Here is a 22722-nt window from a genome sequence, read left to right as displayed (position 1 = left end):
CCGGCAGCTAGGTGGGGATTACAGGAACACTAGGCCCTGGGAGCAGACCCATAGCCGGCAGCTACCGAGGATTACAGGAACACTGGGCCCCGGGAGCAGACCTGTAGCCGGCACATACAGGTAAACGTTGGGGGTCTCAGGCTAAATCATCTCGATGCCTTTCAGGCTCGCCCACCTGTTCTGTCTGTATCCTTCCCATTGGGCAGAATGATGTACTCCAGTTTGTCCTCTGCTAGCTCGCTGGGGTCCTCGGCAGGTCCTCTTCCCTCTACCTCCTGCTTCCCGTAGCTGCTCGTGCCCACGATACCAGTTGGCTCGGCCTCTGTGCTAGGTGACTCGTGTAGGTATGGTACGGTAACGATGGCATTTCTGTCCAGGTTCAACATCCGTAAACTGCAAAGTGCAAAAGACGCCGGTGTTTATTAACCACAGTACTTACACACTATGCAGTATATGATTACATACATAGGGTAACCTAAGGGAGATCTATAGTGGATAACAGAGATTTCCTGGCCTCTCGGTCGGAGCTGTGGTGGTCGCCTTGTGAGATCCTATTGGTCACGCAAGCGGCCAGATGGAGTTTCTAATGTTCCAACGCTGCTTACTAATGCTGCAGATGTGGCGCCCCCTGCTGGATCACTATATAAGTAAGCAATGACAACTTCAACCACACCTGAACCAGGTCTCTATGGGGGATGCAAAGCTGGCTGATGTATCAACATCGGGCAGCGCGCATCGCATCCCCGGGCTACTGCCATTCTGAGATGGCGGTAGCCCATTTTAGCCTATAGGCTACATACCGCACAGTGCGGATCAGCGGGGGGTCAGAGCTAACCGCATATGCAGGGTCGGCAACAGGGGGGGGGGGGTCAAGGGAGACAAGTGTGACGGGCCCCAGCAATCTTAAGGGCCCCAGAGCTTCCATGCCCCGACATGGCCACCGCCTGTATTAGCTGTTCCGCACTTTGCTAACTACCTTCGCTGCCTGCTCATAGCGCTCGGCGTTCTTTTTTGAAAGTGACAGGCCAGTAACAGCTCGGAGCCAGCAGGAAGCAGCAGCCAGGAGCCAGGCCAGCAGGGCTGAGAACGAGAGAAGCCCGCACCTGAAAGCAGGACTTCAGGCTCAGCACATCGCAGTGACAGGCTCCTTACCGAGCCCTGTCCCTGCGAGCCGGGGATGATTACTAGATTGTAAGCTCCTCCGAGCAGGGCCCACTTCCCTCCTGTCGTCTAAGCCCACTTCTCTTCACATGTCACTCACAGCACTTCTATACTCCAACACTCAGTGACCATCTTCGTCTGCATACTCATCTCCATCATTGCCTCAAGCCTCTAGTTGTATGTTGATTGAGTCCTCACTACTTATATCCAAGCTGTAATGTGTATTGATCTGTGGCGCTCTTTATTTGTACTCTATTTTTGTTACTTACTCAATGTTATGCCAAGCTTTGTCTCCCTGTATTGTTCCTTTGTACGGCGCTGCAAAACACTTGTGGCGCCTTATAAATAAAATAATAATAATACATCAAGCCGTTAGGATCACATTTTACTGTAAATGTGATCCATGATAAATGGGCCCCTAAATCTTTTATACACTGACAGGGTTCGCAAATACTCACTATAGCACATATTTTACTCCAAATAGCGGACCCGGGACTCCGTTTTAGAAACTGAGCGGGTCACCGGGCACGCGACCTGATGCAGGCAGAGCTGTGGAAGCCGGGGGGCATGGTGCCGAGCAGCAGCCATGTTGCCGAGCAGCGGCCGGGCGGCATGTTGCCGAGCAGCGGCCAGGGGGCATGTTGCCGAGCAGCGGCCAGGGGGCATGTTGCCGAGCAGCGGCCAGTGGGCATGTTGCCGAGCAGCGGCCAGGGGGCATGTTGCCGAGCAGCGGCCAGGAGGCATGTTGCAGAGCAGCGGCCAGGGGGCATGTTGCCGAGCAGCGGCCAGGGGGCATGTTGCCGAGAGCGGCCAGGAGGCATGTTGCCGAGCAGCGGCCAGGGGGCATGTTGCCGAGCAGCGGCCAGGGGGCATGTTGCCGAGAGCGGCCAGGAGGCATGTTGCCGAGCAGCGTCCAGGGGGCATGTTGCCAAGCAGCGGCCAGGAGGCATGTTGCCGAGCAGCGGCCAGGGGGCATGTTGCTGAGCAGCGGCCAGGGGTCATGTTGCCGAGAGCGGCCAGGAGGCATGTTGCCGAGCAGCGGCCAGGGGGCATGTTGCCGAGCAGCGGCCAGGAGGCATGTTGCCGAGCAGCGGCCAGGGGGCATGTTGCCGAGAGCGGCCAGGAGGCATGTTGCCGAGCAGCGGCCAGGAGGCATGTTGCCGAGCAGCGGCCAGGAGGCATGTTGCCGAGCAGTGTCTAGGGGGCATGTTGCCGAGCAGCGGCCAGGGGGCATGTTGCCGAGAGCGGCCAGGAGGCATGTTGCCGAGCAGCGGCCAGGAGGCATGTTGCCGAGCAGCGGCCAGGAGGCATGTTGCCGAGCAGTGTCTAGGGGGCATGTTGCCGAGCAGCGGCCAGGAGGCATGTTGCCGAGCAGCGGCCAGGAGGCATGTTGCCGAGCAGTGTCTAGGGGGCATGTTGCCGAGCAGCGGCCAGGGGGCATGTTGCCAAGCAGCACCTCCCTCTCTATCATCTTCTGTTGCATCATCCCCTTCTCAGGTAACCCTTAATGACCTAACCCCCCCCCCCAGCTCCCGTCACCCCCCCTTTCCCGCCAGCACCTCACCCTCTCTAAAGCCCCGGGTTGCCTTACCCCTTCTCACCTAGCCCTTGGGTTCCTCACTCCTGGTCACCAAACCCCCTCCCGCTCTTCCGTCACCTCAAACCCCCCCCCCCCATCACCCCACACTCCCCCCTGCACTTCACCTGTCACCTCACCCTTTCTATTGCCCCCTCTCACCTATCCCTTGGTCAACTCACCTCCTCTCACCTAACCCCCTGTCACCTTACCCTCTCTCGCCCCCGTCACCTCACCCTCCATCACCTCACATCACATAACCCCCCCCCCCTCTCTCTCTCTTGGTTTAACCCCCCCCCCCACCCTCCCAATCTTTCCTCTTTTTCGCTCCCAGTCCCCCTTTCTTTCTCTCATGTGCTATCACCCACCCAGTCTTTCACCCTCTTTCTCTCCTGCTGTCTCTCCCCTATTTGGGTCCATCCCCCGCCCCCTCTATTTCTCAATCCTCACTCCCGCTCTGTCACACCTCTCTATGCCCCTAGCTTCTTTCCTCCCTCTCGCTGACAGTCTCCCCCTGTCCCCTGTAGGGGCGGGAATTTAGATAAAAAGTATTATACGTGATGGGAACAGCGGAGAAGGACCCTAAGTTTGTAACGTCAGGGGACCCACACATTTGTTCACTGACCGTAATCACTGACTGACCATTATTGTACATTGTATTTTCTTGCTGACATTTCTTCATCCACATTTCACTGTAACACTTGGGGGACACTCGCGCCTCTGGGGAGTCATGTACGTTACCTTTTCAGGCCGGCCAGGCTGCTAAATACAGCCGGGTGGGAAAGCTGGTTGTCGTCCAACATCAGGATCTCCAGATACGGAAACATTGTATTTCCGGCATCACCCCTGTACACAGATACAATGTTACTGCACGGTATATTGGGCATTCTGGGCAGCGGGGGGTCACATATGAATGTGTGAGTCCCGGGTGGTACATACCAAGGTGACACACTCAGGTCCACAGGAAGATGTGATAGTCCATTTCCTGACAGGTAGAGTACTCGGAGCCGGGGGAGCAACCCCAGCTGTGCTATATCCCTGGGAGACAGACTGTTGTAGGAAAGATTTAGCACCTAAGATACAAAGTGTACACAGTGATCAGCCAGTGTTATCTGTGGGGCTCGGTCATATGCGCAGCCACATACTGAGAGTTATATAGTGGGAGGAGCAGGGGTCCCAGCAGCACAGAGTATATCAGGAGATGAGTGATGTGTCAGTGAGGACAGGGCTGCATGTGACAGGGGCAGTGACATGATGTGAGGAGGGGAATGGAGGCAGCAGGAAGCCACAGACTGAGAGTTATATAGTGGGAGGAGCAGGGTCCCCAGCAGCACAGAGTATATCAGGGGATGAGTGATGTGTCAGTGAGGACATTGCTGCATGTGACAGGGGCAGTGACATGATGTGAGGAGGGGAATGGGGGCAGCAGGAAGCCACAGACTGAGAGTTATATAGTGGGAGGAGCAAGGTCCCCAGCAGCACAGAGTATATCAGGGGATGAGTGATGTGTCAGTGAGGACATTGCTGCATGTGACAGGGGCAGTGACATGATGTGAGGAGGGGAATGGAGGCAGCAGGAAGCCACAGACTGAGAGTTATATAGTGGGAGGAGCAGGGTCACCAGCAGCACAGAGTATATCAGGAGATGAGTAATGTGTCAGTGAGGACAGGGCTGCATGTGACAGGGGCAGTGACATGATGTGAGGAGGGAATGGGGGCATCAGGAAGCCACAGACTGAGAGTTATATAGTGGGAGGAGCAGGGTCCCCAGCAGCACAGAGTATATCAGGAGATGAGTGATGTGTCAGTGAGGACAGGGATGCATGTGATGAGTAGTGACATGATGTGAGGGGGAATGGAGGCAGCAGGAAGCCACAGACTGAGAGTTATATAGTGGGAGGAGCATGGTCCCCAGCAGCACAGAGTATATCAGGAGATGAGTGATGTGTAAGTGAGGACAGGGCTGCATGTGACAGGGGCAGTGACATGATGTGAGGAGGGGAATGGGGGCAGCAGGAAGCCACAGACTGAGAGTTATATAGTGGGAGGAGCAGGGTCCCCAGCAGCACAGAGTATATCAGGAGATGAGTGATGTGTCAGTGAGGACACGGCTGTGTGTAACAGGGGCAGTGACATGATGTGAGGAGGGGAATGGGGGCAGCAGGAAGCCACAGACTGAGAGTTATATAGTGGGAGGAGCAGGGTCCCCAGCAGCACAGAGTATATCAGGAGATGAGTGATGTGTCAGTGAGGGCAGGGCTGCATGTGACAGGGGCAGTGACATGATGTGAGGAGGGGAATGGGGGCAGCAGGAAGCCACAGACTGAGAGTTATATAGTGGGAGGAGCAGGGTCCCCAGCAGCACAGAGTATATCAGGAGATGTGTGATGTGTCAGTGAGGACAGGGCTGCATGTGACAGGGGCAGTGACATGATGTGAGGAGGGGAATAGGGGCAGCAGGAAGCCACAGACTGAGAGTTATATAGTGGGAGGAGCATGGTACCCAGCAGCACAGAGTATATCAGGAGATGAGTGATGTGTCAGTGAGGACAGAGCTGCATGTGACAGGGGCAGTGACATGATGTGAGGAGGGGAATGGAGGCAGCAGGAAGCCACAGACTGAGAGTTATATAGTGGGAGGAGCAGGGTCCCCAGCAGCACAGAGTATATCAGGGGATGAGTGATGTGTCAGTGAGGACATTGCTGCATGTGACAGGGGCAGTGACATGATGTGAGGAGGGGTATGGAGGCAGCAGGAAGCCACAGACTGAGAGTTATATAGTGGGAGGAGCAGGGTCACCAGCAGCACAGAGTATATCAGGAGATGAGTAATGTGTCAGTGAGGACAGGGCTGCATGTGACAGGGGCAGTGACCTGATGTGAGGAGGGGAATGGAGGCAACAGGAAGCCACAGACTGAGAGTTATATAGTGGGAGGAGCAAGGTCCCCAGCAGCACAGAGTATATCAGGAGATGAGTGATGTGGCAGTGAGAACAGGGCTGCAGGTGACAGGGGCAGTGACATGATGTGAGGAGGGAATGGGGGCATCAGGAAGCCACAGACTGAGAGTTATATAGTGGGAGGAGCAGGGTCCCCAGCAGCACAGAGTATATCAGGAGATGAGTGATGTGTCAGTGAGGACAGAGCTGCATGTGACAGGGGCAGTGACATGATGTGAGGAGGGGAATGGAGGCAGCAGGAAGCCACAGACTGAGAGTTATATAGTGGGAGGAGCAGGGTCCCCAGCAGCACAGAGTATATCAGGAGATGAGTAATGTGTCAGTGAGGACAGGGCTGCATGTGACAGGGGCAGTGACCTGATGTGAGGAGGGGAATGGAGGCAGCAGGAAGCCACAGACTGAGAGTTATATAGTGGGAGGAGCAAGGTCCCCAGCAGCACAGAGTATATCAGGAGATGAGTGATGTGTCAGTGAGAACAGGGCTGCAGGTGACAGGGGCAGTGACATGATGTGAGGAGGGGAATAGGGGCAGCAGGAAGCCACAGACTGAGAGTTATATAGTGGGAGGAGCATGGTCCCCAGCAGCACAGAGTATATCAGGAGATGAGTAATGTGTCAGTGAGGACAGGGCTGCATGTGACAGGGGCAGTGACCTGATGTGAGGAGGGGAATGGAGGCAGCAGGAAGCCACAGACTGAGAGTTATATAGTGGGAGGAGCAAGGTCCCCAGCAGCACAGAGTATATCAGGAGATGAGTGATGTGTCAGTGAGAACAGGGCTGCAGGTGACAGGGGCAGTGACATGATGTGAGGAGGGAATGGGGGCATCAGGAAGCCACAGACTGAGAGTTATATAGTGGGAGGAGCAGGGTCCCCAGCAGCACAGAGTATATCAGGAGATGAGTGATGTGTCAGTGAGGACAGGGCTGCATGTGACAGGGGCAGTGACATGATGTGAGGAGGGAATGGGGGCATCAGGAAGCCACAGACTGAGAGTTATATAGTGGGAGGAGCAGGGTCCCCAGCAGCACGGAGTATATCAGGAGATGAGTGATGTGTCAGTGAGGACAGGGCTGCATGTGACAGGGGCAGTGACATGATGTGAGGAGGGGAATGGAGGCAGCAGGGAGCCACAGACTGAGAGTTACATAGTGGGAGGAGCATGGTCCCCAGCAGCACAGAGTATATCAGGAGATGAGTGATGTGTCAGTGAGGACAGGGCTGCATGTGACAGGGGCAGTGACATGATGTGAGGAGGGGAATGGGGGCAGCAGGAAGCCACAGACTGAGCGTTATATAGTGGGAGGAGCAAGGTCCTCAGCAGCACAGAGTATATCAGGAGACGAGTGATGTGTCAGTGAGGACAGGGCTGCATGTGACAGGGGCAGTGACATGATGTGAGGAGGGGAATGGAGGCAGCAGGAAGCCACAGACTGAGAGTTATATAGTGGGAGGAGCAGGGTCCCCAGCAGCACAGAGTATATCAGGAGATGAGGGATGTGTCAGTGAGGACAGGGCTGCAGGTGACAGGGGCAGTGACATGATGTGAGGAGGGAATGGGGGCATCAGGAAGCCACAGACTGAGAGTTATATAGTGGGAGGAGCAGGGTCCCCAGCAGCACAGAGAATATCAGGAGATGAGTGATGTGTCAGTGAGGACAGAGCTGCATGTGACAGGGCAGTGACATGATGTGAGGAGGGGAATGGAGGCAGCAGGAAGCCACAGACTAAGAGTTATATAGTGGGAGGAGCAGGGTTCCCAGCAGCACAGAGTATATCAGGAGATGAGTGATGTGTCAGTGAGGACAAGGCTGCATGTGACAGGGGCAGTGACACGATGTGAGGAGGGGAATGGAGGCAGCAGGAAGCCACAGACTGAGAGTTATATAGTGGAAGGAGCAGGGTCCCCAGCAGCACAGAGTATATCAGGAGATGAGTGATGTGTCAGTGAGGACAGAGCTGCATGTGACAGGGCAGTGACATGATGTGAGGAGGGGAATGGAGGCAGCAGGAAGCCACAGACTGAGAGTTATATAGTGGGAGGAGCAGGGTCCCCAGCAGCACAGAGTATATCAGGAGATGTGTGATGTGTCAGTGAGGACAGGGCTGCATGTGACAGGGGCAGTGACATGATGTGAGGAGGGGAATAGGGGCAGCAGGAAGCCACAGACTGAGAGTTATATAGTGGGAGGAGCATGGTCCCCAGCAGCACAGAGTATATCAGGAGATGAGTGATGTGTCAGTGAGGACAGAGCTGCATGTGACAGGGGCAGTGACATGATGTGAGGAGGGGAATGGAGGCAGCAGGAAGCCACAGACTGAGAGTTATATAGTGGGAGGAGCAGGGTCCCCAGCAGCACAGAGTATATCAGGGGATGAGTGATGTGTCAGTGAGGACATTGCTGCATGTGACAGGGGCAGTGACATGATGTGAGGAGGGGAATGGAGGCAGCAGGAAGCCACAGACTGAGAGTTATATAGTGGGAGGAGCAGGGTCACCAGCAGCACAGAGTATATCAGGAGATGAGTAATGTGTCAGTGAGGACAGGGCTGCATGTGACAGGGGCAGTGACCTGATGTGAGGAGGGGAATGGAGGCAGCAGGAAGCCACAGACTAAGAGTTATATAGTGGGAGGAGCAAGGTCCCCAGCAGCACAGAGTATATCAGGAGATGAGTGATGTGTCAGTGAGAACAGGGCTGCAGGTGACAGGGGCAGTGACATGATGTGAGGAGGGAATGGGGGCATCAGGAAGCCACAGACTGAGAGTTATATAGTGGGAGGAGCAGGGTCCCCAGCAGCACAGAGTATATCAGGAGATGAGTGATGTGTCAGTGAGGACAGAGCTGCATGTGACAGGGGCAGTGACATGATGTGAGGAGGGGAATGGAGGCAGCAGGAAGCCACAGACTGAGAGTTATATAGTGGGAGGAGCAGGGTCCCCAGCAGCACAGAGTATATCAGGAGATGAGTAATGTGTCAGTGAGGACAGGGCTGCATGTGACAGGGGCAGTGACCTGATGTGAGGAGGGGAATGGAGGCAGCAGGAAGCCACAGACTGAGAGTTATATAGTGGGAGGAGCAAGGTCCCCAGCAGCACAGAGTATATCAGGAGATGAGTGATGTGTCAGTGAGAACAGGGCTGCAGGTGACAGGGGCAGTGACATGATGTGAGGAGGGGAATAGGGGCAGCAGGAAGCCACAGACTGAGAGTTATATAGTGGGAGGAGCATGGTCCCCAGCAGCACAGAGTATATCAGGAGATGAGTAATGTGTCAGTGAGGACAGGGCTGCATGTGACAGGGGCAGTGACCTGATGTGAGGAGGGGAATGGAGGCAGCAGGAAGCCACAGACTGAGAGTTATATAGTGGGAGGAGCAAGGTCCCCAGCAGCACAGAGTATATCAGGAGATGAGTGATGTGTCAGTGAGAACAGGGCTGCAGGTGACAGGGGCAGTGACATGATGTGAGGAGGGAATGGGGGCATCAGGAAGCCACAGACTGAGAGTTATATAGTGGGAGGAGCAGGGTCCCCAGCAGCACAGAGTATATCAGGAGATGAGTGATGTGTCAGTGAGGACAGAGCTGCATGTGACAGGGGCAGTGACATGATGTGAGGAGGGGAATGGAGGCAGCAGGAAGCCACAGACTGAGAGTTATATAGTGGGAGGAGCAGGGTCCCCAGCAGCACAGAGTATATCAGGAGATGAGGGATGTGTCAGTGAGGACAGGGCGGCATGTGACAGGGGCAGTGACATGATGTGAGGAGGGGAATGGGGGCAGCAGGAAGCCACAGACTGAGCGTTATATAGTGGGAGGAGCAAGGTCCTCAGCAGCACAGAGTATATCAGGAGACGAGTGATGTGTCAGTGAGGACAGGGCTGCATGTGACAGGGGCAGTGACATGATGTAAGGAGGGGAATGGAGACAGCAGGAAGTCACAGACTAAGAGTTATATAGTGGGAGGAGCAGGGTCCCCAGCAGCACAGAGTATATCAGGAGATGAGTGATGTGTCAGTGAGGACAGGGCTGCATATGACAGGGGCAGTGACATGATGTGAGAAGGGGAATGGAGGCAGCAGGAAGCCACAGACTGAGAGTTATCTAGTGGGAGGAGCAGGGTCCACCAGCAGCACAGAGTATATCAGGAGATGAGTGATGTGTCAGTGAGGGCAGGGCTGCATGTGACAGGGGCAGTGACATGATGTGAGAAGGGGAATGGAGGCAGCAGGAAGCCACAGACTGAGAGTTATATAGTGGGAGGGGCAGGGTCACCAGCAGCACAGAGTATATCAGGAGATGAGTGAGGTGTCAGTGAGGACAGGGCTGCATGTGACAGGGGCAGTGACATGATGTGAGGAGGGAATGGGGGCATCAGGAAGCCACAGACTGAGAGTTATATAGTGGGAGGAGCAGGGTCCCCAGCAGCACAGAGTATATCAGGAGATGAGTGATGTGTCAGTGAGGACAGAGCTGCATGTGACAGGGGCAGTGACATGATGTGAGGAGGGGAATGGAGGCAGCAGGAAGCCACAGACTGAGAGTTATATAGTGGGAGGAGCAAGGTCCCCAGCAGCACAGAGTATATCAGGAGATGTGTGATGTGTCAGTGAGGACAGGGCTGCATGTGACAGGGGCAGTGACATGATGTGAGGAGGGGAATAGGGGCAGCAGGAAGCCACAGACTGAGAGTTATATAGTGGGAGGAGCATGGTCCCCAGCAGCACAGAGTATATCAGGAGATGAGTGATGTGTCAGTGAGGACAGAGCTGCATGTGACAGGGGCAGTGACATGATGTGAGGAGGGGAATGGAGGCAGCAGGAAGCCACAGACTGAGAGTTATATAGTGGGAGGAGCAGGGTCCCCAGCAGCACAGAGTATATCAGGGGATGAGTGATGTGTCAGTGAGGACATTGCTGCATGTGACAGGGGCAGTGACATGATGTGAGGAGGGGAATGGAGGCAGCAGGAAGCCACAGACTGAGAGTTATATAGTGGGAGGAGCAGGGTCACCAGCAGCACAGAGTATATCAGGAGATGAGTAATGTGTCAGTGAGGACAGGGCTGCATGTGACAGGGGCAGTGACCTGATGTGAGGAGGGGAATGGAGGCAGCAGGAAGCCACAGACTGAGAGTTATATAGTGGGAGGAGCAAGGTCCCCAGCAGCACAGAGTATATCAGGAGATGAGTGATGTGGCAGTGAGAACAGGGCTGCAGGTGACAGGGGCAGTGACATGATGTGAGGAGGGAATGGGGGCATCAGGAAGCCACAGACTGAGAGTTATATAGTGGGAGGAGCAGGGTCCCCAGCAGCACAGAGTATATCAGGAGATGAGTGATGTGTCAGTGAGGACAGAGCTGCATGTGACAGGGGCAGTGACATGATGTGAGGAGGGGAATGGAGGCAGCAGGAAGCCACAGACTGAGAGTTATATAGTGGGAGGAGCAGGGTCCCCAGCAGCACAGAGTATATCAGGAGATGAGTAATGTGTCACTGAGGACAGGGCTGCATGTGACAGGGGCAGTGACCTGATGTGAGGAGGGGAATGGAGGCAGCAGGAAGCCACAGACTGAGAGTTATATAGTGGGAGGAGCAAGGTCCCCAGCAGCACAGAGTATATCAGGAGATGAGTGATGTGTCAGTGAGAACAGGGCTGCAGGTGACAGGGGCAGTGACATGATGTGAGGAGGGGAATAGGGGCAGCAGGAAGCCACAGACTGAGAGTTATATAGTGGGAGGAGCATGGTCCCCAGCAGCACAGAGTATATCAGGAGATGAGTAATGTGTCAGTGAGGACAGGGCTGCATGTGACAGGGGCAGTGACCTGATGTGAGGAGGGGAATGGAGGCAGCAGGAAGCCACAGACTGAGAGTTATATAGTGGGAGGAGCAAGGTCCCCAGCAGCACAGAGTATATCAGGAGATGAGTGATGTGTCAGTGAGAACAGGGCTGCAGGTGACAGGGGCAGTGACATGATGTGAGGAGGGAATGGGGGCATCAGGAAGCCACAGACTGAGAGTTATATAGTGGGAGGAGCAGGGTCCCCAGCAGCACAGAGTATATCAGGAGATGAGTGATGTGTCAGTGAGGACAGAGCTGCATGTGACAGGGGCAGTGACATGATGTGAGGAGGGGAATGGAGGCAGCAGGAAGCCACAGACTGAGAGTTATATAGTGGGAGGAGCAAGGTCCCCAGCAGCACAGAGTATATCAGGAGATGAGTGATGTGTCAGTGAGGACAGGGCTGCATGTGACAGGGGCAGTGACCTGATGTGAGGAGGGGAATGGAGGCAGCAGGAAGCCACAGACTGAGAGTTATATAGTGGGAGGCACAGGGTCCCCAGCAGCACAGAGTATATCAGGAGATGAGTGATGTGTCAGTGAGGACAGGGCTGCATGTGACAGGGGCAGTGACATGATGTGAGGAGGGGAATGGGGGCAGCAGGAAGCCACAGACTGAGCGTTATATAGTGGGAGGAGCAAGGTCCTCAGCAGCACAGAGTATATCAGGAGACGAGTGATGTGTCAGTGAGGACAGGGCTGCATGTGACAGGGGCAGTGACATGATGTGAGGAGGGGAATGGAGGCAGCAGGAAGCCACAGACTGAGAGTTATATAGTGGGAGGAGCAGGGTCCCCAGCAGCACAGAGTATATCAGGAGATGAGGGATGTGTCAGTGAGGACAGGGCTGCAGGTGACAGGGGCAGTGACATGATGTGAGGAGGGAATGGGGGCATCAGGAAGCCACAGACTGAGAGTTATATAGTGGGAGGAGCAGGGTCCCCAGCAGCACAGAGAATATCAGGAGATGAGTGATGTGTCAGTGAGGACAGAGCTGCATGTGACAGGGCAGTGACATGATGTGAGGAGGGGAATGGAGGCAGCAGGAAGCCACAGACTGAGAGTTATATAGTGGGAGGAGCAGGGTTCCCAGCAGCACAGAGTATATCAGGAGATGAGTGATGTGTCAGTGAGGACAAGGCTGCATGTGACAGGGGCAGTGACACGATGTGAGGAGGGGAATGGAGGCAGCAGGAAGCCACAGACTGAGAGTTATATAGTGGAAGGAGCAGGGTCCCCAGCAGCACAGAGTATATCAGGAGATGAGTGATGTGTCAGTGAGGACAGAGCTGCATGTGACAGGGGCAGTGACATGATGTGAGGAGGGGAATGGAGGCAGCAGGAAGCCACAGACTGAGAGTTATATAGTGGGAGGAGCAGGGTCCCCAGCAGCACAGAGTATATCAGGAGATGTGTGATGTGTCAGTGAGGACAGGGCTGCATGTGACAGGGGCAGTGACATGATGTGAGGAGGGGAATAGGGGCAGCAGGAAGCCACAGACTGAGAGTTATATAGTGGGAGGAGCATGGTCCCCAGCAGCACAGAGTATATCAGGAGATGAGTGATGTGTCAGTGAGGACAGAGCTGCATGTGACAGGGGCAGTGACATGATGTGAGGAGGGGAATGGAGGCAGCAGGAAGCCACAGACTGAGAGTTATATAGTGGGAGGAGCAGGGTCCCCAGCAGCACAGAGTATATCAGGGGATGAGTGATGTGTCAGTGAGGACATTGCTGCATGTGACAGGGGCAGTGACATGATGTGAGGAGGGGAATGGAGGCAGCAGGAAGCCACAGACTGAGAGTTATAAAGTGGGAGGAGCAGGGTCACCAGCAGCACAGAGTATATCAGGAGATGAGTAATGTGTCAGTGAGGACAGGGCTGCATGTGACAGGGGCAGTGACCTGATGTGAGGAGGGGAATGGAGGCAGCAGGAAGCCACAGACTGAGAGTTATATAGTGGGAGGAGCAAGGTCCCCAGCAGCACAGAGTATATCAGGAGATGAGTGATGTGTCAGTGAGAACAGGGCTGCAGGTGACAGGGGCAGTGACATGATGTGAGGAGGGAATGGGGGCATCAGGAAGCCACAGACTGAGAGTTATATAGTGGGAGGAGCAGGGTCCCCAGCAGCACAGAGTATATCAGGAGATGAGTGATGTGTCAGTGAGGACAGAGCTGCATGTGACAGGGGCAGTGACATGATGTGAGGAGGGGAATGGGGGCAGCAGGAAGCCACAGACTGAGAGTTATATAGTGGGAGGAGCATGGTCCCCAGCAGCACAGAGTATATCAGGAGATGTGTGATGTGTCAGTGAGGACAGGGCTGCATGTGACAGGGGCAGTGACATGATGTGAGGAGGGGAATAGGGGCAGCAGGAAGCCACAGACTGAGAGTTATATAGTGGGAGGAGCATGGTCCCCAGCAGCACAGAGTATATCAGGAGATGAGTGATGTGTCAGTGAGGACAGAGCTGCATGTGACAGGGGCAGTGACATGATGTGAGGAGGGGAATGGAGGCAGCAGGAAGCCACAGACTGAGAGTTATATAGTGGGAGGAGCAGGGTCCCCAGCAGCACAGAGTATATCAGGGGATGAGTGATGTGTCAGTGAGGACATTGCTGCATGTGACAGGGGCAGTGACATGATGTGAGGAGGGGAATGGAGGCAGCAGGAAGCCACAGACTGAGAGTTATATAGTGGGAGGAGCAGGGTCCCCAGCAGCACAGAGTATATCAGGAGATGAGTAATGTGTCAGTGAGGACAGGGCTGCATGTGACAGGGGCAGTGACCTGATGTGAGGAGGGGAATGGAGGCAGCAGGAAGCCACAGACTGAGAGTTATATAGTGGGAGGAGCAAGGTCCCCAGCAGCACAGAGTATATCAGGAGATGAGTGATGTGTCAGTGAGAACAGGGCTGCAGGTGACAGGGGCAGTGACATGATGTGAGGAGGGGAATAGGGGCAGCAGGAAGCCACAGACTGAGAGTTATATAGTGGGAGGAGCATGGTCCCCAGCAGCACAGAGTATATCAGGAGATGAGTAATGTGTCAGTGAGGACAGGGCTGCATGTGACAGGGGCAGTGACCTGATGTGAGGAGGGGAATGGAGGCAGCAGGAAGCCACAGACTGAGAGTTATATAGTGGGAGGAGCAAGGTCCCCAGCAGCACAGAGTATATCAGGAGATGAGTGATGTGTCAGTGAGAACAGGGCTGCAGGTGACAGGGGCAGTGACATGATGTGAGGAGGGAATGGGGGCATCAGGAAGCCACAGACTGAGAGTTATATAGTGGGAGGAGCAGGGTCCCCAGCAGCACAGAGTATATCAGGAGATGAGTGATGTGTCAGTGAGGACAGAGCTGCATGTGACAGGGGCAGTGACATGATGTGAGGAGGGGAATGGAGGCAGCAGGAAGCCACAGACTGAGAGTTATATAGTGGGAGGAGCAGGGTCCCCAGCAGCACAGAGTATATCAGGAGATGAGGGATGTGTCAGTGAGGACAGGGCGGCATGTGACAGGGGCAGTGACATGATGTGAGGAGGGGAATGGGGGCAGCAGGAAGCCACAGACTGAGCGTTATATAGTGGGAGGAGCAAGGTCCTCAGCAGCACAGAGTATATCAGGAGACGAGTGATGTGTCAGTGAGGACAGGGCTGCATGTGACAGGGGCAGTGACATGATGTAAGGAGGGGAATGGAGACAGCAGGAAGTCACAGACTAAGAGTTATATAGTGGGAGGAGCAGGGTCCCCAGCAGCACAGAGTATATCAGGAGATGAGTGATGTGTCAGTGAGGACAGGGCTGCATATGACAGGGGCAGTGACATGATGTGAGAAGGGGAATGGAGGCAGCAGGAAGCCACAGACTGAGAGTTATCTAGTGGGAGGAGCAGGGTCCACCAGCAGCACAGAGTATATCAGGAGATGAGTGATGTGTCAGTGAGGGCAGGGCTGCATGTGACAGGGGCAGTGACATGATGTGAGAAGGGGAATGGAGGCAGCAGGAAGCCACAGACTGAGAGTTATATAGTGGGAGGGGCAGGGTCACCAGCAGCACAGAGTATATCAGGAGATGAGTGAGGTGTCAGTGAGGACAGGGCTGCATGTGACAGGGGCAGTGACATGATGTGAGGAGGGAATGGGGGCATCAGGAAGCCACAGACTGAGAGTTATATAGTGGGAGGAGCAGGGTCCCCAGCAGCACAGAGTATATCAGGAGATGAGTGATGTGTCAGTGAGGACAGAGCTGCATGTGACAGGGGCAGTGACATGATGTGAGGAGGGGAATGGAGGCAGCAGGAAGCCACAGACTGAGAGTTATATAGTGGGAGGAGCAGGGTCCCCAGCAGCACAGAGTATATCAGGAGATGAGGGATGTGTCAGTGAGGACAGGGCTGCATGTGACAGGGGCAGTGACATGATGTGAGGAGGGGAATGGGGGCAGCAGGAAGCCACAGACTGAGCGTTATATAGTGGGAGGAGCAAGGTCCTCAGCAGCACAGAGTATATCAGGAGACGAGTGATGTGTCAGTGAGGACAGGGCTGCATGTGACAGGGGCAGTGACATGATGTGAGGAGGGGAATGGAGGCAGCAGGAAGCCACAGACTGAGAGTTATATAGTGGGAGGAGCAGGGTCCCCAGCAGCACAGAGTATATCAGGAGATGAGGGATGTGTCAGTGAGGACAGGGCTGCATGTGACAGGGGCAGTGACATGATGTGAGGAGGGGAATGGAGGCAGCAGGAAGCCACAGACTGAGAGTTATATAGTGGAAGGAGCAGGGTCCCCAGCAGCACAGAGTATATCAGGAGATGAGGCATGTGTCAGTGAGGACAGGGCTGCATGTGACAGGGCAGTGACATGATGAGGGGAATGGAGGCAGCAGGAAGCCACAGACTGAGAGTTATATAGTGGGAGGAGCAGGGTTCCCAGCAGCACAGAGTATATCAGGAGATGAGTGATGTGTCAGTGAGGACAAGGCTGCATGTGACAGGGGCAGTGACACGATGTGAGGAGGGGAATGGAGGCAGCAGGAAGCCACAGACTGAGAGTTATATAGTGGAAGGAGCAGGGTCCCCAGCAGCACAGAGTATATCAGGAGATGAGGCATGTGTCAGTGAGGACAGGGCTGCATGTGACAGGGCAGTGACATGATGAGGGGAATGGAGGCAGCAGGAAGCCACAGACTGAGAGTTATATAGTGGGAGGAGCAGGGTCCCCAGCAGCACAGAGCATATCAGGAGATGAGTGATATATTAGTGAGGACAGGGCTGCATGTGACAGGGGCAGTGACATGATGTGAGGAGGGGAATGGAGGCAGCAGGAAGCCACAGACTGAGAGTTATATAGTGGGAGGAGCAGGGTCCCCAGCAGCACAGAGTATATCAGGAGATGAGGGATGTGTCAGTGAGGACAGGGCTGCATGTGACAGGGGCAGTGACATGATGTGAGGAGGGGAATGGAGGCAGCAGGAAGCCACAGACTGAGAGTTATATAGTGGAAGGAGCAGGGTCCCCAGCAGCACAGAGTATATCAGGAGATGAGGCATGTGTCAGTGAGGACAGGGCTGCATGTGACAGGGCAGTGACATGATGAGGGGAATGGAGGCAGCAGGAAGCCACAGACTGAGAGTTATATAGTGGGAGGAGCAGGGTTCCCAGCAGCACAGAGTATATCAGGAGATGATTGATGTGTCAGTGAGGACAAGGCTGCATGTGACAGGGGCAGTGACACGATGTGAGGAGGGGAATGGAGGCAGCAGGAAGCCACAGACTGAGAGTTATGTAGTGGGAGGAGCAAGGTCCCCAGCAGCACAGAGTATATCAGGAGATGAGTGATGTGTCAGTGAGAACAGGGCTGCAGGTGACAGGGGCAGTGACATGATGTGAGGAGGGGAATAGGGGCAGCAGGAAGCCACAGACTGAGAGTTATATAGTGGGAGGAGCATGGTCCCCAGCAGCACAGAGTATATCAGGAGATGAGTGATGTGTCAGTGAGGACAGAGCTGCATGTGACAGGGGCAGTGACATGATGTGAGGAGGGGAATGGAGGCAGCAGGAAGCCACAGACTGAGAGTTATATAGTGGGAGGAGCAGGGTCCCCAGCAGCACAGAGTATATCAGGGGATGAGTGATGTGTCAGTGAGGACATTGCTGCATGTGACAGGGGCAGTGACATGATGTGAGGAGGGGAATGGAGGCAGCAGGAAGCCACAGACTGAGAGTTATAAAGTGGGAGGAGCAGGGTCACCAGCAGCACAGAGTATATCAGGAGATGAGTAATGTGTCAGTGAGGACAGGGCTGCATGTGACAGGGGCAGTGACCTGATGTGAGGAGGGGAATGGAGGCAGCAGGAAGCCACAGACTGAGAGTTATATAGTGGGAGGAGCAAGGTCCCCAGCAGCACAGAGTATATCAGGAGATGAGTGATGTGTCAGTGAGAACAGGGCTGCAGGTGACAGGGGCAGTGACATGATGTGAGGAGGGAATGGGGGCATCAGGAAGCCACAGACTGAGAGTTATATAGTGGGAGGAGCAGGGTCCCCAGCAGCACAGAGTATATCAGGAGATGAGTGATGTGTCAGTGAGGACAGAGCTGCATGTGACAGGGGCAGTGACATGATGTGAGGAGGGGAATGGGGGCAGCAGGAAGCCACAGACTGAGAGTTATATAGTGGGAGGAGCATGGTCCCCAGCAGCACAGAGTATATCAGGAGATGTGTGATGTGTCAGTGAGGACAGGGCTGCATGTGACAGGGGCAGTGACATGATGTGAGGAGGGGAATAGGGGCAGCAGGAAGCCACAGACTGAGAGTTATATAGTGGGAGGAGCATGGTCCCCAGCAGCACAGAGTATATCAGGAGATGAGTGATGTGTCAGTGAGGACAGAGCTGCATGTGACAGGGGCAGTGACATGATGTGAGGAGGGGAATGGAGGCAGCAGGAAGCCACAGACTGAGAGTTATATAGTGGGAGGAGCAGGGTCCCCAGCAGCACAGAGTATATCAGGGGATGAGTGATGTGTCAGTGAGGACATTGCTGCATGTGACAGGGGCAGTGACATGATGTGAGGAGGGGAATGGAGGCAGCAGGAAGCCACAGACTGAGAGTTATATAGTGGGAGGAGCAGGGTCCCCAGCAGCACAGAGTATATCAGGAGATGAGTAATGTGTCAGTGAGGACAGGGCTGCATGTGACAGGGGCAGTGACCTGATGTGAGGAGGGGAATGGAGGCAGCAGGAAGCCACAGACTGAGAGTTATATAGTGGGAGGAGCAAGGTCCCCAGCAGCACAGAGTATATCAGGAGATGAGTGATGTGTCAGTGAGAACAGGGCTGCAGGTGACAGGGGCAGTGACATGATGTGAGGAGGGGAATAGGGGCAGCAGGAAGCCACAGACTGAGAGTTATATAGTGGGAGGAGCATGGTCCCCAGCAGCACAGAGTATATCAGGAGATGAGTAATGTGTCAGTGAGGACAGGGCTGCATGTGACAGGGGCAGTGACCTGATGTGAGGAGGGGAATGGAGGCAGCAGGAAGCCACAGACTGAGAGTTATATAGTGGGAGGAGCAAGGTCCCCAGCAGCACAGAGTATATCAGGAGATGAGTGATGTGTCAGTGAGAACAGGGCTGCAGGTGACAGGGGCAGTGACATGATGTGAGGAGGGAATGGGGGCATCAGGAAGCCACAGACTGAGAGTTATATAGTGGGAGGAGCAGGGTCCCCAGCAGCACAGAGTATATCAGGAGATGAGTGATGTGTCAGTGAGGACAGAGCTGCATGTGACAGGGGCAGTGACATGATGTGAGGAGGGGAATGGAGGCAGCAGGAAGCCACAGACTGAGAGTTATATAGTGGGAGGAGCAGGGTCCCCAGCAGCACAGAGTATATCAGGAGATGAGGGATGTGTCAGTGAGGACAGGGCGGCATGTGACAGGGGCAGTGACATGATGTGAGGAGGGGAATGGGGGCAGCAGGAAGCCACAGACTGAGCGTTATATAGTGGGAGGAGCAAGGTCCTCAGCAGCACAGAGTATATCAGGAGACGAGTGATGTGTCAGTGAGGACAGGGCTGCATGTGACAGGGGCAGTGACATGATGTAAGGAGGGGAATGGAGACAGCAGGAAGTCACAGACTAAGAGTTATATAGTGGGAGGAGCAGGGTCCCCAGCAGCACAGAGTATATCAGGAGATGAGTGATGTGTCAGTGAGGACAGGGCTGCATATGACAGGGGCAGTGACATGATGTGAGAAGGGGAATGGAGGCAGCAGGAAGCCACAGACTGAGAGTTATCTAGTGGGAGGAGCAGGGTCCACCAGCAGCACAGAGTATATCAGGAGATGAGTGATGTGTCAGTGAGGGCAGGGCTGCATGTGACAGGGGCAGTGACATGATGTGAGAAGGGGAATGGAGGCAGCAGGAAGCCACAGACTGAGAGTTATATAGTGGGAGGGGCAGGGTCACCAGCAGCACAGAGTATATCAGGAGATGAGTGAGGTGTCAGTGAGGACAGGGCTGCATGTGACAGGGGCAGTGACATGATGTGAGGAGGGAATGGGGGCATCAGGAAGCCACAGACTGAGAGTTATATAGTGGGAGGAGCAGGGTCCCCAGCAGCACAGAGTATATCAGGAGATGAGTGATGTGTCAGTGAGGACAGAGCTGCATGTGACAGGGGCAGTGACATGATGTGAGGAGGGGAATGGAGGCAGCAGGAAGCCACAGACTGAGAGTTATATAGTGGGAGGAGCAGGGTCCCCAGCAGCACAGAGTATATCAGGAGATGAGGGATGTGTCAGTGAGGACAGGGCTGCATGTGACAGGGGCAGTGACATGATGTGAGGAGGGGAATGGGGGCAGCAGGAAGCCACAGACTGAGCGTTATATAGTGGGAGGAGCAAGGTCCTCAGCAGCACAGAGTATATCAGGAGACGAGTGATGTGTCAGTGAGGACAGGGCTGCATGTGACAGGGGCAGTGACATGATGTGAGGAGGGGAATGGAGGCAGCAGGAAGCCACAGACTGAGAGTTATATAGTGGGAGGAGCAGGGTCCCCAGCAGCACAGAGTATATCAGGAGATGAGGGATGTGTCAGTGAGGACAGGGCTGCATGTGACAGGGGCAGTGACATGATGTGAGGAGGGGAATGGAGGCAGCAGGAAGCCACAGACTGAGAGTTATATAGTGGAAGGAGCAGGGTCCCCAGCAGCACAGAGTATATCAGGAGATGAGGCATGTGTCAGTGAGGACAGGGCTGCATGTGACAGGGCAGTGACATGATGAGGGGAATGGAGGCAGCAGGAAGCCACAGACTGAGAGTTATATAGTGGGAGGAGCAGGGTTCCCAGCAGCACAGAGTATATCAGGAGATGAGTGATGTGTCAGTGAGGACAAGGCTGCATGTGACAGGGGCAGTGACACGATGTGAGGAGGGGAATGGAGGCAGCAGGAAGCCACAGACTGAGAGTTATATAGTGGAAGGAGCAGGGTCCCCAGCAGCACAGAGTATATCAGGAGATGAGGCATGTGTCAGTGAGGACAGGGCTGCATGTGACAGGGCAGTGACATGATGAGGGGAATGGAGGCAGCAGGAAGCCACAGACTGAGAGTTATATAGTGGGAGGAGCAGGGTCCCCAGCAGCACAGAGCATATCAGGAGATGAGTGATATATTAGTGAGGACAGGGCTGCATGTGACAGGGGCAGTGACATGATGTGAGGAGGGGAATGGAGGCAGCAGGAAGCCACAGACTGAGAGTTATATAGTGGGAGGAGCAGGGTCCCCAGCAGCACAGAGTATATCAGGAGATGAGGGATGTGTCAGTGAGGACAGGGCTGCATGTGACAGGGGCAGTGACATGATGTGAGGAGGGGAATGGAGGCAGCAGGAAGCCACAGACTGAGAGTTATATAGTGGAAGGAGCAGGGTCCCCAGCAGCACAGAGTATATCAGGAGATGAGGCATGTGTCAGTGAGGACAGGGCTGCATGTGACAGGGCAGTGACATGATGAGGGGAATGGAGGCAGCAGGAAGCCACAGACTGAGAGTTATATAGTGGGAGGAGCAGGGTTCCCAGCAGCACAGAGTATATCAGGAGATGATTGATGTGTCAGTGAGGACAAGGCTGCATGTGACAGGGGCAGTGACACGATGTGAGGAGGGGAATGGAGGCAGCAGGAAGCCACAGACTGAGAGTTATGTAGTGGGAGGAGCAAGGTCCCCAGCAGCACAGAGTATATCAGGAGATGAGTGATGTGTCAGTGAGAACAGGGCTGCAGGTGACAGGGGCAGTGACATGATGTGAGGAGGGGAATAGGGGCAGCAGGAAGCCACAGACTGAGAGTTATATAGTGGGAGGAGCATGGTCCCCAGCAGCACAGAGTATATCAGGAGATGAGTGATGTGTCAGTGAGGACAGAGCTGCATGTGACAGGGGCAGTGACATGATGTGAGGAGGGGAATGGAGGCAGCAGGAAGCCACAGACTGAGAGTTATATAGTGGGAGGAGCAGGGTCCCCAGCAGCACAGAGTATATCAGGGGATGAGTGATGTGTCAGTGAGGACATTGCTGCATGTGACAGGGGCAGTGACATGATGTGAGGAGGGGAATGGAGGCAGCAGGAAGCCACAGACTGAGAGTTATAAAGTGGGAGGAGCAGGGTCACCAGCAGCACAGAGTATATCAGGAGATGAGTAATGTGTCAGTGAGGACAGGGCTGCATGTGACAGGGGCAGTGACCTGATGTGAGGAGGGGAATGGAGGCAGCAGGAAGCCACAGACTGAGAGTTATATAGTGGGAGGAGCAAGGTCCCCAGCAGCACAGAGTATATCAGGAGATGAGTGATGTGTCAGTGAGAACAGGGCTGCAGGTGACAGGGGCAGTGACATGATGTGAGGAGGGAATGGGGGCATCAGGAAGCCACAGACTGAGAGTTATATAGTGGGAGGAGCAGGGTCCCCAGCAGCACAGAGTATATCAGGAGATGAGTGATGTGTCAGTGAGGACAGAGCTGCATGTGACAGGGGCAGTGACATGATGTGAGGAGGGGAATGGGGGCAGCAGGAAGCCACAGACTGAGAGTTATATAGTGGGAGGAGCATGGTCCCCAGCAGCACAGAGTATATCAGGAGATGTGTGATGTGTCAGTGAGGACAGGGCTGCATGTGACAGGGGCAG

General features: G+C 54.7%; 1 protein-coding gene across 7 annotated transcripts in view; it reads right to left on the bottom strand.

Moving 5' to 3' along the window:
• The window catches only part of XRRA1 (X-ray radiation resistance associated 1), an 81199-nt gene that overhangs the window by 28805 nt on the left and 29672 nt on the right, over nucleotides 1-22722 (bottom strand). For all 7 annotated transcript variants that reach the window (XR_014469844.1, XR_014469843.1, XM_083170495.1 and 4 more), the window contains exons 7-9: nucleotides 3677-3810; nucleotides 3479-3583; nucleotides 176-393 (exon numbers count right to left, since the gene is read on the bottom strand). Coding sequence is in view for 5 of the 7 variants with exons in the window: in XM_083170495.1 (XP_083026621.1) it covers nucleotides 176-393; nucleotides 3479-3583; nucleotides 3677-3810 (457 nt within the window). In the remaining 2 variants the exon portion in view is untranslated. The remainder of the gene's footprint in view (nucleotides 1-175; nucleotides 394-3478; nucleotides 3584-3676; nucleotides 3811-22722) is intronic.

The sequence above is a fragment of the Crinia signifera genome, chromosome 2, assembly GCF_055691185.1.
Source record: "Crinia signifera chromosome 2, ASM5569118v1, whole genome shotgun sequence".
Classification (NCBI taxonomy): domain Eukaryota; kingdom Metazoa; phylum Chordata; class Amphibia; order Anura; family Myobatrachidae; genus Crinia; species Crinia signifera.
Note: the sequence above shows the minus strand (reverse complement) of the source record. Positions and strands in the feature narration are given on the sequence as shown.